This window comes from Trifolium pratense, linkage group LG1 (genome assembly GCF_020283565.1).
Source record: "Trifolium pratense cultivar HEN17-A07 linkage group LG1, ARS_RC_1.1, whole genome shotgun sequence".
In the NCBI taxonomy this organism is placed as follows: Eukaryota; Viridiplantae; Streptophyta; class Magnoliopsida; order Fabales; family Fabaceae; genus Trifolium; species Trifolium pratense.
Genome location: NC_060059.1, coordinates 20,979,416 through 20,997,612, shown reverse-complemented (window position 1 = coordinate 20,997,612; position 18,197 = coordinate 20,979,416). Strand labels below are relative to the sequence as shown.

General features: G+C 35.6%; 4 protein-coding genes across 6 annotated transcripts; 1 reads left to right on the top strand and 3 right to left on the bottom strand.

Annotated features, from left to right (window-relative positions):
• Window positions 1–4,151: 4,151 nt before the first annotated feature.
• LOC123903020 lies at window positions 4,152–5,791 on the bottom strand. Of its 3 annotated transcripts, none has more exons than XM_045952872.1 (2): window positions 5,533–5,791; window positions 4,152–5,405 (listed from the first exon to the last, which is right to left on the bottom strand). In XM_045952872.1, exons 1-2 carry the CDS (start codon window positions 5,752–5,754, stop codon window positions 4,386–4,388), a joined length of 1,242 nt encoding a protein of 413 aa, XP_045808828.1. In that variant the 5' UTR covers window positions 5,755–5,791; the 3' UTR covers window positions 4,152–4,385. The 3 variants fall into 3 exon arrangements, with proteins under 3 accessions (XP_045808828.1, XP_045808829.1, XP_045808830.1); XM_045952873.1 differs by having other exon boundaries at window positions 4,152–5,440; window positions 5,533–5,669; XM_045952874.1 differs by having other exon boundaries at window positions 4,152–5,432; window positions 5,533–5,664.
• Window positions 5,792–6,995: 1,204 nt separating this feature from the next.
• LOC123890054 lies at window positions 6,996–8,137 on the top strand. The gene is made up of 2 exons (XM_045939593.1): window positions 6,996–7,547; window positions 7,658–8,137. Exons 1-2 carry the CDS (start codon window positions 6,996–6,998, stop codon window positions 8,135–8,137), a joined length of 1,032 nt encoding a protein of 343 aa, XP_045795549.1.
• A 1,776-nt stretch (window positions 8,138–9,913) lies between these two features.
• On the bottom strand, window positions 9,914–11,110 carry LOC123903304. Its single transcript, XM_045953253.1, has 2 exons — window positions 10,904–11,110; window positions 9,914–10,802 (listed from the first exon to the last, which is right to left on the bottom strand). The coding sequence occupies exons 1-2, from the start codon at window positions 11,105–11,107 to the stop codon at window positions 10,050–10,052; spliced, it is 957 nt and encodes a 318-aa protein (XP_045809209.1). The 5' UTR covers window positions 11,108–11,110; the 3' UTR covers window positions 9,914–10,049.
• A 52-nt stretch (window positions 11,111–11,162) lies between these two features.
• Window positions 11,163–12,208, bottom strand: LOC123890045. Its single transcript, XM_045939583.1, has 3 exons — window positions 11,726–12,208; window positions 11,237–11,620; window positions 11,163–11,174 (listed from the first exon to the last, which is right to left on the bottom strand). Exons 1-3 carry the CDS (start codon window positions 12,206–12,208, stop codon window positions 11,163–11,165), a joined length of 879 nt encoding a protein of 292 aa, XP_045795539.1.
• Window positions 12,209–18,197: the final 5,989 nt, after the last annotated feature.

Genomic DNA, 18,197 nt, shown 5'->3' with positions numbered 1-18,197 from the left:
TATTAACATGTAATTAAGAAAACTTTTGTTCCTAAACTAAGTTTGATTAAAATTTTCATTTCAAAGTTAAAAGGGGACAAGGTTGGATTCATGCCGCAAGTACGGATTTTCTTGCATAGTTAATTACGTACTACTAATAAGCAAAGAAAGAAAAGAGAATCTTGTACTATTAATATTGAACCCATGTCTCAAATGGAAGGCATAAATATTGGCATCAAAAGTTAAACCATTTATGATTACCATGCACCTCCATTTCATAAGATCGTCATAACTTGAAAAGCATACAGATCTTGATAGCCGACTGTTGAAATTACATGCAATTTTACATCTCAACTGTTACTTACATATCAGACGGTTCAAATTACTCATTAGTAAAATTAATCGTAATCGATCTTGATCGTCGTGGCTACGAATAATATTAGATTTTTATATTCGGCAACTCAATCCTACAAATTCGACTTATAAGGCGAGAGGTACCACTCTTTATAAACTCTAGTAAGGTCTTATCTTTAATCATTATAAACCCTAGTAAGGTCTTATCTTTAATCAAGGTGTGTGGCCCGAAACTATATGCTCTAATACCATATTAGATTTGCTTATAAAAAAAATACCATATTAGATTTTTATATTGGGTCTAACTCAACACTACAAAACCGACTTGTAAGGTGAGGGGTGTTGTGGCAAGTGAGTGAGTTAAGTCTCATATTGCTTAGAAAAGTGGAGATTGAACACTTTATAAGTGAGAAAACCTATAAACCTAACGCTTTAAGGTTTTGGGTAAAAGTGTGGTGTCCAAATCACTTGTATTGTTGTTCTTAAGTCCAATGTGGATGATCCGACTGCTTCCTTGTGACCCAACAGTGGTATCAGAGTCGATGGTTTGACAAAGGGTTCGACTGATTCCTTGTATGGATGAAAGAAAAGCTTCCGCTTGAGGGGGGTAGCAGAAAAAATTGAATGACTCACACTTGATGATGGGAGATTGTACCTAACACCTTAATGTTTGGCTGCCCCCTCGTAACCCAACAAGGGGTGCCGCTTTTTATAAACTTTGATCAGACCTTATCTTTAATCAATGTGAAACTTGATTTTTCCAATAAACAGTAACTACATGACGCAAGATTTGTTCTACAGAACAAATATGAGAGCGAAATGATTAGTGAGTATTAGATAAAAGAAAATTGCTAAATACCAACCAAGATTTGTTCTACAGAAGGGTTTAGTCTCCGACAACATCATAAACCATAATACATATTTCAACTAGGAGAAATATTCATATTTAATGTTAAATAGTATTTTGAACATGATCACTACACCGTGAAAAGAATATTGAAAAAAATAGATTGCCAAATCAATATATTTACTATTTATTTGAATTGATGTGTAAACATTGCATAATCTACATCATCAAAATCAATTTGTTTTTATTAGCAGCTAGTTTAATTGGACCATGCAATAAGATACTTAGATAGCATTAAACTATTAGTGAAAAAAATACAAATACATAAAAGTCCAATTCAATCAAAGAAGCTACTACTATAGAACTCCATAAAAGAACCTAGCTAGGTAGCTAGCTTGTGTCATTCACTCACTCACCCCTGCCCATCACAGCCATAAATTTCATTCCATATATGGGAGATTGAAGTTGATTTCCTTTTCAAAGAAACTATTTCAATTTTCTGAAGGTTAGGTAAATAGGTTCAGTTTCACCACTATTATTAAACAAATTACTAGTAAAAGACATTGTTACAATAAATGAAGAGTTTCCTATATTTGAAAACATGATGACATCAACAAAATAAACATTTTGTGCAATCGAGGATTTCAAGGAAGTTCCTGTTTGGAAGAGGAATCAGTGTCCTCTCTGACACTATGATAGACAAATGTGAGAGAGGTTAATAGGCATTGAGAGTGAGTTGTGAGTAATGTGGTTCCTTCTTGTCGTTAGAGTTATCAACATCTAAGACCAAACCAAAGTTTTAGAATTACCAACACAATTCTTCTCCACTGTTGTACATGTTGGACACACATAATTACAAGCATAAAAGCTGAATTAAATTTAAGAGGGACCTATGAATTGTTTCGAGCGAAAAGGGTTTTGGTACTATTAAGCATGTGGTTATGAGTTTGATTTCTAGCTTATGCATACAGAGAAAATTCGATTGGGATGAGAGAATCCACCTAGTGTGCCCTGCAAGTTTCCATAAGCTTTTGTGGTTGAGTATAAGCCTCTCAAATTTTAATATAGTATCAGAGTCTATCCTAGATCCATTTGATGTTTCTTGTGGAGACCTCCCATATTTGAGTCACCCGTTGTTGTTGATCCCACGTTTCAGCTTGTTCAGTTCTGGACGTGTGATGTGGTGTGTTAGAAGTCTCACATTGGCTAGAGATATGGTAAAGATGACATTTATAAGTGTAGTGCAAACCTCAACTTTCAAGCTAGTTTTTGTGGTTGAGTATAGCCCTCTCAAATTCTAATATAATCATCGTTAGCGGCGATGAAAATTTCGTACGAATATCATATGAAAAATAAATAAATTAAAGAGGACCTTTCTCAAATGCGCATGCATGGAAAACATACGTCATCAACTTAATTTTTCACCCATAAGCATTGGATTTCTACATACACAATCTCTATCAACCCCATTCCATTCCACTCTCATTGGTTTTTTCTCAATAAAGAAGAAAAAAACAGCCTTTGCTTAAGGGCATGGTTTTGTTTGTATTTTGTTCTGTCTTTCTTTCATTGCTGACAAAAAAAGTTGTAAACTTTATTCCTTTTGCCTCGTTTTCTCAATGACCTTAACAATTTTATGATTATTTGGATTTCAATTTCACTTCAAATGTTCTTTCTTGTTAATTTTTAGTAAGGAAGAATCTTGCTACTTGAATTTATTTTGATCAATAAAGTTAATTTTGATTACCCTTTTGGACCACTAAGGTAAAAAATGAGAAAGTGAGACATACTACTGTGGAGTGCCCAATTAGTTGTACAAAGTACAAAAGTATATTAGGCTTCATTTTTCTCTTATTTTCTCTTTCTTCTCTTATGCAGCAATACTATTCTGTATAATGTTGCTCTAATTCATATTAGCAGGTAGCATAATTAGGTGACTGCATTTTATACGGTGACCACTAATTTTATTGATATCGCTTTTGCCAATATTGAAAGTGACAAGTAATTCTAAAAGTATAAAATTGATAATGACTTATTCGAGAGTTGTGAACTAGAATGGTTTAACTTCTAGTGATGATTCTAATATGATATTATGCGTTTGTTCTTGCGGTACATGACCGCAGACGTGCTGTGAGACTTAACTATTCGTTTGGTTTCCACTTCGAATGTGTTAATCTCACATCCCAATTAGTTTCACCGACTGCGGACGTGCTGTGAGACCTAACTATTCATTTGGTTCCACTTCGAATGTTTTAATCTCACATCCCAATTAGTTTCACTGTGATGTTAAGAAGTTTATTTTGCAGCTTCAGCCCATGTTTATGATAATCCTACTGCAAGAACAAACACACGCTAAAGCTCTCGGTATTAGGGCTTTAACTTCGTAAAATCAGAGTCATTCATATGAACACGGGTTTTGTAATTTCGATACACAACCAAACAAGTGCTTAGCTTTAAACTTATCATTCAACTCATTTTTACGTAGATATATATTAATCCATTCCAAATAAATTTTTATCACCGCATAATCTAACACATTTAACAAACTATAGATATATTATCTTACTATTAAGTACTAGTTTAGCCTCAAATCCCTTGGGTTAAGCCAAAGCTTTGTTTGTGTGAATGAAAGCAAAAGGCAGAGGCGTGAACCTTCCTTGCTGACTTTACCAAATGTGAATGCAGAAAAAAAGATGAAAGAACAAAGGCATTAAATTCAATGAGAAAGCATTCTTTTTCTTCAACTCAAGGAACAAAGTTGGAGGTGGCTTGCACATGTAAAACCACTAGAATCAATCTTAATCAAATAATGTAAAGACATTGAGGGATGATGGGAGACCAAAAGGTAAAAAGAAAAGTTTTGCAGTGTTGATTTAAACGACTCCATAAATTCAATACTATCATTCTATATTAATTCTCCTTGCGAAGATATGGTTAATCATCAAAGAAAGAAAAAAGGTACAGAAATACATAATCAGTAAATTACTAAATTTAGCTTTCCAAAGTCTATTATTGCTTTGTTCTTATGATTATAAAAAAGAAAAGAAAAAAGAGTCTATTGCTTTGGAAAAAGGGTGTAGATTGAAACAGGACTAATAGGGAATTAGCATTGTTTGGAATTAAAGTGGGAACAATGAGACGCAAGAAACCTGTCGCACCGTGAATCCAAACGAGTTTTCAGTCATTTTTTTGGGTAAACTTTCAGTCATCTATTTGATTGCAAACCATTACCACCATAATACTGTTTCGTTGTTTCGCGCGAGAACTCAGCAAAAGTCATCCCATCCTTTAATCGCGATGAAAGTGGGGGAACTATTTTCTGAATTTCTAGGCTTAGTTTGTTATCATCCTGCCCAGACTGTTGTTTTTCATCATCAAACTCTTCCACCAAAACACACTGACCATCAACCCCATCGAATGCCGATTTTTCAAGAGGATAATCTGAGATAGAGAAAGTTTTAGTCCAAGCAGGCTGCAGAAATACAACAAAAGTTTCTCGGCTCAAATTTTCAAACTTCAAAGGTCTATGAACAGAATGTAGGATCGATCGCAGCTTCCCTTTAGAGATTATATCAGCCGATTCCCCAACTTGAACGATAAAACTTTCAGGAGGAGCCCTCACCATAAGTACCCTTTTCTTATTAGGATCATATATCTGCAAATTTGTATTCCCAGTTGGTGATGGATATTCAACACAAGTAGATGAATCTTGTATCGCACTCATCTCTGAATAAGACGGAAAAAGAAAAAACGGATCTGTTAGAACAGTAAATATACCATAATCATAATGCCACTGCTGCCACAAATTGGAATGAACTGCATCACAAGCAATAGAATTCAAACACGACCCTTCCAATGGCTTTGCATTCGTAACCCCTCGTTTGTTATTCGTCTTGCTCTTATCAAGTTCTTGAAGCAGAATAGCATCTAAATAAGAATGATAATGAATAAGACGCCCCTTCGCGGCATTCGATTCCAATAAACTTTGTTCCAATTCATTGCCACCAATTGCCTTATCACAGATTCTAGCAACACAAAGTCCAACTTCCATCATGCAAAAACCTAATTCTTGAAAAGCATTTCCTAGATTCTCAAATCCATTACCATAAAATTCATGTTCATCTTTCTCTTCAGAATTTGTTTTTGCATATTTCAATTGCATTGCAAAAGAAGATACACTCCTATGTGGATTTTTCAAAGGAACATCACTACCTAAATTATGCTCCTAGAAAATCACGCACAATAAGCATCCCTACAAAACTGAATCAACTATAATATAAAACCCTAAATTATAAACCCTAGCTCCATGCTAATTGAATAGATAGTCTAATAGATTAGTAATAATTAATTACCTTGAGGATGCGATTACGAGTTTGGCGATCGAGAAGTGAGAGTTTTCGAGCGAGGGGGAGAAGATAGGATCGGAGGTTGGATATATTGGGGATTCCGGTGACGGCGAGGAGGCCAGGACCATTGGATCCGAGTGCTTTCATTATGGAATCTGATTTCTTTGAAGATGATGATAATTCTGAATAGTGAAGTTCGAATAAATCTATTACATCGCATTCTTCCATTTTTGGAGTTCGAAGTTGCAGAGGTGAGAAAGAAGAAAACCTTAATTGATATTTTCTCTCCCCACCCCCCACGTTTCTTTTATACCCCCCTTAAATCCCAGTTTGCCCTTCAAAAATGACCACTTTTTTGGTTAGCAAATTCGGGTTTTACGAATCGAAAAAATAAAAACTTCGGTTTTTAAAAACCACTCGCTTTGTCCTTCGAGTTTTACGAATCGAAGTATGTTTATATAGAAAGCAACCTCTCACATTCTTCATCACTTTCAATACTTCATCCCCACACTACCAAAAGAGATCCCAAAATCCAATCCGTTTTTCACTCAAATCGCTGCTTAAAATCAAGTTTGGAACGTTTGCTAAGAGTTGGAAGGCGATTTGAAGCACAATATTAAGGTAATCTTCCGTTTAATTTCTTTTATTTTCAACTGTCATACATGCTAGGTTGGTAGGTTTCTGACACAAAATCGTTCGATTTATAGAAATCGAAGGAATCCTTCGGTTAATACGAATCGAAATGACTGGAACTTTTGGTTTTGTGTTGGTTTAAACGTGTTTGCTTGCCAAGCCTAACCGAAGGATTCTTTCGGTTGATACTAACCGAAATAACTGGAACTTTAATTTTTGCAATGTAAAATTATTTGCCTTGACTGTCTGTTTTGCTTGCATTGCCTTAGCTGTTATGGATTATAGAATGTGCTACCAATTTTATATGTATTAAGTATTATATGTGGCTAATTATGCGTTTATCCCTCTTATATTATGTAGTTATGGCGGGCAAACGAGAGCTTGTGCTAGGTATCTGTGCCCCGGGAATTGTTGAGGTTCCGCCTGATAAACCTCCATCTAGACCTGTTGCATATGAGATTGATACATCAGATCATTTTTACACTGAAATGGCAACCTCTGACCGAGATGAGTTGATTAGATGGGCTCGGGAGATTGCCTTAAAGCTAAAGTTTGCAATTGTAATTGGCAAATCCGACAACGGCAGCGATAAGAGGAAGCAATATTTCAGGTTGGATTGCGAGCGGGGAGGCCGGTACGTGTCAACAAATAAGAAGCTAAAATCTGATCAAACCGGCACGAGGAAATGCGGCTGTCCATTTCGACTCCGTGGTTATTGTCATGCCGATAAAACATGGCATTTGACCGTTGTAAATGGCAAACATAACCACGAGTTGGACAAGGCAGTTGAAGGCCATCTCATTGTCAGTCGTCTCAAACCGGAAGAAAGGCAATGTATGGAGGAAATGTCAAGGAATTTGGTTCCGCCTAAGAATATAATGTCCACATTGAAAGATAGGGATCCAAACAACAAGACAACGGCAAAGCAACTCTACAATTTAAGTCATCGATTAAAACTTAAAATGAGGGCATCAATGACTGAAATGCAACACCTCTCCAAAAGACTTGTCGAGACCGGGTATTTTTTCAAACATAGGACGGTTGTTGCAGACGGATCCGAACACGTTCAAGACATTTTCTTTGCACATCCTAAATCTATAAGTTTGTTCAATTCTTTTCCTACTGTGCTTTTGATGGATTCGACATACAAAACAAACAAATACAAAATGCCGTTATTTGAGATTGTCGGATTCACATCAACTGGGAGATCTTTCAATGTTGGATTTGCTTGGCTTACCAATGAAAGAGAAGACAACTTCACTTGGGCTCTAGAGCAGTGTGTCAGTCTCTTAAGGAATGAGGATGTTAGACCGAAGGTGATTGTCACCGATAGGGATTTGGCTCTGATGAATGCAGTTTCCGAGGTATTTCCAACATCGGCTGCAATGGTTTGTCGTTTCCATGTAAAAAAGAACGTGAGCTCTAAGATGAAGGAAATTGTGAAAATCAAGAATGGAGAGAATGAGAAGCAGACTGATGTGTGGGATCAAATGTGGAGTTGTTCGATACTGAGCGTTACAAGTATGTCACGGATGCACTTTTCCCACCACCGAGAAGGAGTAAACATGCTATTGCAACCAAGGACAAATGGTTTACTTTTCCGGATATGGGTTACGTTGTGGCTACTCATTTTCAGAGGGTTGTTGTTCAACTATCAAATATGGAAAAGTGTGGAGCATCTAGAACTTGTTTCCCATTGCGTGGCAAACCTCCATCAGACACGTCAGACTTGGATTCCAAGATTATTTGCATCGGCGCGCTCGCTGACCACTTTGTGTTAGTGCGATTGAAAGTAGGATGTCTGATACCTCCAACGGCTCATCAGTGGAAAAACTCTTGTTCCGAAGAAGCTGCAGATTGGGAGCCCATGTTTTTGGATAGAATGCAAAAGTTTGGTGAGCTGTTGACCATTGAAAGAGCAGGCGATGACTTAGTCACGATTGGAAAGGGTAGCAAAGACGATCCGTTGGAATTGTAGTAGATTTTAGTAGTTTCATTTTGAATTAGCTAAGCGCATTATTTTTTGAAATGGTAGCTAAGCGCACTATTTTTTGAAAGGGTAGCTAAGCGCATTATTTTGTGATGTATACCATGCCGATTATGCTTTGTAACATATTAACTTTGTATGCGCAATTTACACATGAACCTTGGTTATGAAATGTGGTATTATTGTATATTGAACTTTGGTATTATTGTTATGAAATATGATTATGAAACTTTGGTTATGAAATGTTGTAACAAATTGTATTTAGCCTGATATAATTTTGGAAATGAATTGAAAGAAAAAACAGGTTTTGACCTCGACGATTTTGAGGTGGTTCTGCAAGTGATTCTGCATAACCTGGCCTTGTTTATGCATAATTCGATCTTTATCAACCGAAATGTTCCAGTAATTTCGGTTTATATTAATCGAAATCTATGTTTCGGTTTCTGCGAGTCGAAAGAAATTTAAATTTTGCGAAGGGGGTATAAGAGACTTGATGGGGGGGATTGAAGAAAGGTAGGTATTATGTGAAAAATGATCGAAATTGCACCGACAAGTTTTTGTGGTCGATATTGTACCGACAATATTTTGTGGTCGATATTGCACCGACAATATTTTCGTGGTCGATATTCGTGGTCGATATTCGTGGTCAATATTGCACCGACAATATATGTGGATATTATTGATTTCTATGTATTATAAATACGTATAGGGAGAGTTAGAAAATAATTGAAATCGTTTTCTACAAAATGAGTACTTCAAAACGTTTTGTTAAAAACAATTTAGCGACTTCTTATCCATTTTCAATCAAGTTTCGCGGTAACGACGAGTTGTTCTGCGTTGATTTGAAAAACACTTTAACAACTCTTCAAACTATCAAAAATACGATTGAAGCCATGTATCGCTTCAAATACGCTAGACAAATCAAAATAGACAAACTAGCGTATTATGAGTCATATATCGATCTGGCAGCTGACCATGTTGGAGGATATGATGATGCACCACGGAAATACGAATGGAAAGAGTTGAAAGATGATGAAGATGTGAGAAAAATGTTCGACTGGATTGAAATTGATCCGAAATATCCACGTTTGTATGCTACCTTATGTTGTTGATTTTCCGTTTATGTTTTGATTTTCCGTTTATGTTGTTGTTGAATTTTATATTATGTTACGTAATTTTCAGTTAATGAATGTTTGAATTAACAATGTAAGTTGTAAGTTTTTTAATTAATCAATATGTGCAACAATAACCATCACCTAATTTTATATGATGCGTTGTAACAATTTCATTCCGATGTAATTCCTAATTTCCGTTTATTGTGTTTGATTTGTCTAATTTCGTTTTAGTATTAAAGTTCGTTTCAATATTAGAGTTCTATCGAAACAATTTTAATATCGAGTTAAATCCTACCATTCTTCAATCATACCATTCTTCAATCACCCCCATCATGTCTTTTATACCCCCTATATACATGAATTTCGCAAACTATAACTTATTTCGACCCGCAGAAACCGAAACATAAGTTTCGATTGATACAAACCGAAATTACTGGGAATTTAAACAATTTCGAGCCGTATAAACCGAAGTATATCAGGCCAAAAAACCAGTCAATGTGAGTCTCTGCCTTGCACAACCTCTACACATTTGAGGTCCAAACCTGTTTATAACACATTTTAGTATGTTATATATGACAGAGCATCAACATATTAACCATCCAATCTAAAAATATTTTAGCGATTAATAAAAAACGTAACAACCGGTAACAAATTACGAATTAAACGATACTAAAATACGTAGTGTACTACATCCGATTGTCATAATCAAAGTTACATCAAAAATAAAAACAAACATCAGAGTTTATAAACAACCACGTCAACATTAAAGTTACAAAAACAAACAAAGTCTACCCCCGAGTGTGGTAGCGTGTCCCCTTCCCCCGCTTAATTCGCCTATAAGCAAGTATCGGATTAAGCAAATTCAGAATCCGCTGCAAAGTACCATGAATTGGAGTTCCTTCAACCGCCTCACCATCGCGAACTGCCCTTTCGACCTCAACCTTGACACTCCGGCAAACTTGCATTAGATTAGGGTCATTTCTTGCTTCCGCCGCCTCTATTAACACCTCTAAATTAGGTGGCCTTGGTGGTGATTCAGGAGCTTCTACGGGTCGCATAACTGGATGCGACACTCTATAAAACCATGACATATATCCGGGTTCAGTGTCCCACGGGCTTGTAACAGGCCGACCCCTCATCTCTTCATCTATCATTCTCAGCTCCAATTCTTCCGTAAACACACGATCTATCTCACACAAGTTCATCCCCGGCGTTGCAGACATACTCGGGTTTCTTGGAATGCCTTGCACATGTTGAAATTGTCTTAGCACACGTTCCGGCAAATGCTTGGCTTTCAATTTACCACACCTTAACCATCCAGAAAACCAACATGCATTTATCAAAGGTCGCACTTGTCGGTGGGCATCATACGGGCTGAACACGCAATCGTAAGTTTGAATATTGTCCAAACTGCTTCTATATCCAGCTGCATCCTTATGTCCTTGCCCAGGAACAACCTTTGAATTTAGTGGCATGTTCGCTGTATATCTAGGAGCCTCCACCCACACACTAAGTCTCGGAAAGTGCGCAATAATCCATCCCTGAAAGTATGACGAACAAGATTCATTATAGCCAAACATAGTCTATGTGACAAATTAGACAAATACAAATAATATCTTATATAACGCTCAGATATTTTTACCTGAAGAAATGACATGTAGCCAGCCATCTGAGTCGTGCTAACCGCAGATCCGTGATCCAAATAATGCTGCAGATGAACAAGAGCAGCAGCACCCCAATTCCATTCATGAACGCATGACAAATCTTGAAAGTACTGCAAATACACAACATCCGCGTAGTAACTGCTCTTGTTGCTGAATATTGTACAACAGACCAAATGTAGCATAAAAGCCCTTACGCTCATCTCCCTGTAAAGCCTAACAACATGCGCCGGCTTATTTTCAGCAATCGCTCTTTCAGCAGACGTCTGGTTTGTTGTGTATAGAGTTTGCAGGGTAGTATGCTTCAAATGTACCCCGTTGGTTTCGGCAAATGCTTTATCAATATCCTCTCGCTCAACTCCTAGATATGAACTAACCATGTCAGCCCCTTCTCCCCTTGACATCTTCGTATGGTTCAAAAACTTTCCTTGGATTGGAAGATGTAACAGACATTGTACATCGTCCAATGTGATGCCGAGCTCACCTAACGGAAGGTGGAAAGTACTTGTTTCCGGATGCCATCTTTCAACAAATGCCCATATAACCCCATAGTCAAGTACGCTAAAATTGACACGGGTAAGCGGCTCCAATCCCGATGCTTCTATTGGATCCCAAAACCACCTCTCACTACGAGGCGGTTTGACGATGTCCATAACCTTTTTCCCGCTAGCTTGGCAACGCAGAGTCCTCTTTAAAACCTGAAAAATTCCAACAACACAAAACATTGAAAACTTAATTAACATAATCACAGTATTTAAAACAATTAATACATTTAATAAAACAATTAATACACTTAACGGTACCTCGTGATCATCTGGTTCTGCATCCCATATCGGAACCGCCCTATGATTTCCGTATTGTGTTAATAATGACATATCACTTGGTCCTCCTCCATAACCCTCATTTGCTGCATCTCGTCGTGGTTGCCGTGGTCGCTGTTGCGGTCTCCGTCGTGGTGGTTGTTGCGGTTCTTCAATTTGCGGTTCATCAGGTTGCGGTTCATCAGGTTGCGGTTCTTCAGGTTCGCCATACTCGGCATCCTGATTTAGAAATTGATCCGCGTCAAAATCATCATCCTCAGCAGCATTTTGTGCTTGGCCTAAACGTGACCGTGTACGCGTACGCGAACCACCCGCCTCAGCATCATGTGTCCCTCGCGCGGGAATTGGTCCTTGCTGCTTACTACGACCTCGTTTGGCAGGGCGATTTGCAGCAAGCTCTCTACGAGCGGAAGCATTTGCATTGCTTGGCTTGCCATGTCTACCTCTCCCAACATTTTCTTCCATATTTATCCTAACATGGAAAAATATCTTCACACTCAATACAATCTTATAAACTATGATAAATTCAAACTATAATTCAATCAACATTTAATCCTAACACCTATGGTTAACATTATTCATATGGAAGCATATTGAATTTTACTTACACATTTTGTCAAACACTTAGTGTACACCATAATACCATCTAATTGCATACACAAATTAAACCTAATATCAAATGCATTCATGTTAACATCTAACTAAACTAACAACTAACCATTAATCAACAATTCAAACATAGAATTTTGAGATAGAAAATTACTCAGGGAGGGAAAAAAACGTAGAAAAGAGTGAATGTGATAAGAAAAACATGGAATGAGAAAAGAGTGAATGTAAATGCATGGAACTTACTTGATTAAGAATGGTTTGAGATAGGATGTTGAAGTTTTCCACAAAATCGCTCTCAAGAAGAAGAAGGAGTGGTGTTGTTGGTGTTTAGAAGAAAAAACGTAACTGAGAGGTTATGAAATGCTTCTGTTTCTATATCAGTTAACTTCGGTTGACAAAACTCGAAGTTAAACGCGATCGATTTCTATTAACCGAATTGTTTTAAAGTTCGATTCGTATAACCCGAAACACCGTGCAGGGGCAAAAACGTAAGTAAGGGGGGTATAAAAGAAACGTGGGGGGCCTAAAGAGAAAATATCCGAACACGACGAACATTATTATGGGCCTGGGCTCCATTGTAAATTTGTTTTTGGAGTTGGGCTGTTAACGTCTAATTTTGGAGATTTACTTTTGTCACCCTATCGATTACTCGAGTGTCCTAGGCCTTTTCATTTTACTCTTCCACTACTTAAGTAGTGGACGTTATAAGAATGAGTAATTTTACCAGTGCCGTACGCTACGTAAGTAGCGAAATCATTGGTGGTCGAATGCTCCTGCATCAGTCAAAAACCTACCAAGTGGCTAATTTTAATTAGCCATTGGTACGACCAAAATTGCTATAAATAGGCACCTTCAGAAAGTGAAGTCTCACACCTCTCCCAGTTAGGTTTTTCTGCTTCTTTTTGTTTTACTTAGTTTGTTTAGTTTATCTCATTTTATGTGTAAATAGTCGCATGGTCCTTTGTCGGCCAATTGACAAGGGACTTGTAGTGTTCAAATTGGATCACACAAATGAGACTCTCCTAAACACAAGTGAGACTGTCCCATGACTATGAAATGGTCGGTTGTAGAAGGATCAAGATGTTGAGTCACCTTCATTATCTATTACAGGGACAAAAGAGCAAGAAGATTTAGTCTATGTGTTAATAAAATATTGGCTTAATTAGTCTTTTGGTCCCTTAAAGATATTTTAGGTTTCACAATGGTCCTTAAAGAAAAAAATGTCAGGATTGGTCCCTTAAAGACACCTCCGTTTCTCAAATGGTCCTTTCCGTCAATTTTTTACAAAAAATGTTAGTTTTAGTAGACTGAATTATGGATGTCATTAAGTGTAAGTGGTCCACCAAAAACCTTATTAATTTTTAAAATTTTAACAATTGGAATTTTTTGTTATATTTGGAGTTAAAATTTAACGGAAAAGACCAATATGACAAAAATATATGTCTTTAAGGGACCAATCCGGGTCTTTTTTTCTTTAAGGGACCAATCCGGACCTTTTTTTCTTTAAGGGGCCATTGTAAAACCTAAAATGTCTTTAAGGGACCAATAGACTAATTAAGCCTAAAATATTTATATTTGGACTTCACTTTGCATTTATTGATTTTATGCACTTCAGTTTCTGTCATATAACGTATGCTACTTAAGTAGCGAAACACCCTACACTTTCAGTCTGTTTCTTAAGTAGTGGAACCGTCGATGGTCAACTCTTCCCTATCAGTCAAAGGTCTGACACGTGGCCAATTTTAATATGTCACGTGTGCGGACAAATGACTTATAAATTGACCCCATGAGTGATGAAAAATTACTCATCTCCACTCCCACTCCCACTCATCCTCTTTTGTTTTTGTTTTTTTAGTGTTTAGTTTTTGTTTTTTCGTGTCTAAGTGGCAGCATAGTCCTCCGTCGACTAATCATACCGCATCAATCAGTGTTGTTCAGTCACCATAGTTAGGTGCGGTATGTTAATCAACGAGGGATTTATTGTGTCATAATATTTGGGTACTATATGATTAGTCGAAAATGATGACCTTACTAAACTTTTTGGCTTAGACCATGTTGGTCTCTGCATTTCTCTGATGGTGCGCAAGTGGTCGATAACAATTGGAGGTTGTATATTTTTATCCTTTTTGTTAGCACAAATTTGAATGTAATTTCAATGTAATTTTTGTGTCTAACGTGTAATATTTAGTTTTCTCTACAGGAAATTCCATTTAGATTGAAGTTGAAACAATTGATGAAATCTATAATTCGATGTAATTTTCTGTATTATTCTGTTCTTAGTTATGAGCTTTATTTTCTGACACATACTGGCCGCTACTTAAGTATAGGACGACACACGACTATAAATGAAAAAAAAACATATTGTTACAATAATCAACTATTCAATAAAAACAATGACAAATTACATCGATAACGAAGATCGTAAATTTAAAACATAAATTTAACACAAACAAACTAAAATAAACTAAACTAAGGATAAGATAAATTAACTGCTTCGACTACGTCCTCTTCGGGTTGAACCATGCAAGCCGCAATTTCGTCGAATGTTCTCAGACGAATGATGTTTTATATCTTCGACGGATATAACCACTTAACGTCTAGACGGATCATGTTTGAAATTAAGAACATTGTTCTCACAACGCCGTAGTTTTGAATTTTAATGGTGGTGTACACGACAGTTCCATTTGGGCAGATAGAAGGATGACAATAATCGATCTCGGTTACCCTTCTTTGATCGGAAATTGGAGAAGGTTGTTGAGCTGGTGCTTCAGATCAGACAATGTAACACCCTACATAGTCGGTCCGTCACTTAAGTAGCGGGTAGACGGTGGTCAGAATTTTTGTGGTCTTTGGTAATAGTCAATGGTCAATAGATGGTGGGAGTTTTGATTGGTAGTCAATTAGGCTATTTCTTTTTTCAGCAAATGAAATTCAGGCCAAAATTCTATAAATTGAAGCCTTTCATTTCCATTTTTCTCATTCTCTCATCTCCCATCTCTTCTCTCATATTGGTTTGTCTTAGGTTTTTTTTGGTGTATTTTTTTGGTTTAGTTTTGTTATTTTAGGTGTAAACGGCTTTAATGTTCGTCGTCGATTAATCATAATAATCTTACGCATGTTCTTTGATAACGACAATTGAGATCATTATGTTAATCAGCGAGGGACTTTTTGAGGCATGTTAAAAATCATTATGATTAATCGAAATGAATCTTCCCCGATTTTACTTTTTCCCCAAAATGAGGCGAGGAGGCGGTGGTTATGGCTGGGAGTTGGCCAAAAGTGGTTTATAACCCCCCAAGAAGAATTATCAATATGATTAATCGATTTTTTTTTTTGTATTTATTTCAAATGTAATTTTCTTCAATTTATTTATGTTATAATATTTATTGTCAAATGTAATGAATTATAATGAAATAATATTTATGTTATTACATTATTTATGTAGCGGATGCAGAGCCGTCTCCGAGTATTTAGAGGTTCAGGGCAAAAAATAAAAATGGACCCCTTATAAAAATATAATATATCTAAATTGTAAACAATTTCAATAACATAAAAAATAATCATTCATTGTTGTGACTAATAAAAAAAAAGTCATATTGTAATCAATATTATCAAAATACATTTTAGCTACTTAAAATAAGCTCTTAGTAGACCTGAAATTGAACCTAGTAGACCTGAAATTTTCAACAAGTAACAACATCCTTATTTAGTAATAGACTATTAGCACAAATAACCTCATGTTCAACAATTTTCGTCAAAAAAAAAAAAAAACCTCATGTTCAACAACAATAATATCATCATCAACAACAACTATGATATGAACTATCCTTTCCTAATAATGAACAAAGAAGAAATTAACAATTTAAAAAAAAAACAATTGATCAATTAAATACTAACCATGAATTTTGATTTTTTTTCTTAGGGTTATGATTTTCCCCTTTAGTTTCATTGAGAGAGATCGAGAAAGAGAGAAGAAGGGAGGACGAAAAATTCCCCTTTAGTTTCACGGTGCGGTGACGAAATGGTGATTCGGTGAAGGGAGGAATCGGAGGATGAGGAAGTGAAATAGCTGAAGTTGATCAAGGGTGAAGAAGGGGTGAAAGAGAAAGTGTTTAGACGCAATATACCCCTTTTCTAATTATGTTTTTTTTTTTAAAAAAAAATATATATATATATATATATATATATATATATATTTTTTTTTTGTTGATCTAATTATGAAATATATTTTTGTTTTTTTTTTTTGGGTAAATGATCATTTACCCCCCCGCAAAATAAGCAAATTTTCATTTACCCCCCTATGCAGATTTTTTTTCTGTTTACCCCCCTGCAAAAAATAGATTCACTCATTTTGCCCCCTGTGTGTACAGCAGGACATGTGATTGTGCAAATTTGCTGACGTGGCTTGTACACGTGAAAAAAACATTTATATTTATTTTTAAATTCCACGTCAGATAATATTTTTTTCAAAAAAAAACTTTTCCTACAAAATTAATAAAACGAATTTTTTTTCCAAAATTAAAAGAAAATCCTACAAATAAATTTTTTTTCCCTACAAAATTTTTAAAAATTCCTACAAATAGTTTTTTTTCGTACAAAATTATTATTTTTTTCCTAAAATAAAAAAACGAATTTTCATATTTTTCTCCCAAATAAAGTTTATTTTCAAAATAAAGATTTTAAAAATTTATTTTCAAATCTTTTCGGTTTAAAAAACACAGAATCTTCTCCGGTTTGCTTCCACCGTCGTGATCATATTCGTCGTCGTCTTCTTCAATCACCGGAATCGTCTTCTGCTTCTTCTATTTTTCTAGTTCTAGGGAAAATGATTTTGGTATAAGAGGAAAACTCGAATAAAACTTCTTTTTCTATTTTTTTTAATTCAAAGAGATTAACAAAAAAATAATGTTTTGTTTTTAAAAAATAAAGATCATGTTTTTTAATTCAAAAAGATTTGAAAATAAATCTTTAAAATTTTTATTTTGAAAATAAACTTTATTTTTAAGTAAATATTTATTTTGGGAGCAAAATAAGAAAATTCAGTTTTTTTTTGTTGGAAATTTTTTAAAATTCTTTGTAGGAAAAAAAGATTTATTTTTTTTGCAGGAAATTTTTTAAAAAATTTATTTGTAGGATTTTTTTGGGAAAAAAAAAGAAAATCCATTTTTTTATTTTGTTGGAATTTTTTTATTAAAAAAAATATATTATCTGACGTGGAATTTAAAAAATAAATATTAATTATTTTTTCCACGTGTACAAGCCATGTCAGCAGATTTGCACATTCACATGTCCTGCTGTACACACGGGGGGCAAAATGAGTGAATCTATTTTTTGTAGGGGGGTAAACAGAAAAAAAATCTGCATAGGGGGGTAAACGAAAATTTGCTTATTTTGCAGGGGGGTAAATGATCATTTACCCTTTTTTTTTTTTATCTAATTATGAAATATATTTTTGTTTTTTTTTTATCTAATTATGATATTTTTTTTGTCTACTTATGTTTTGTTGGGCCATAAATGTTGCTGGGCCACTATTGTTGCTATTTAAACCCCCCCAATATTACTACCTATTACCATTTTATTTTTTTTGTGGCCCCCTTTTTTTTGTGGCCCTGGGCTGGAGGCCTGGAAGCCCAGGCCCAAAACCGGCCCTGAGCGGATGGTAAAACATAATAGGGTATTTGGTGGTGCGTGTGATCTAAACCGGCAAAACAACTAACAAATTTTACACAACTGCTACCTAAGTGAGGATGCATTCCGCTACCTAAGTAGCGGACATGAATATTTTTGTAATTTCATAAGGCGCGCCTAGAAACCAATAGGGTGACAAAAGTAAATCTCCTAATTT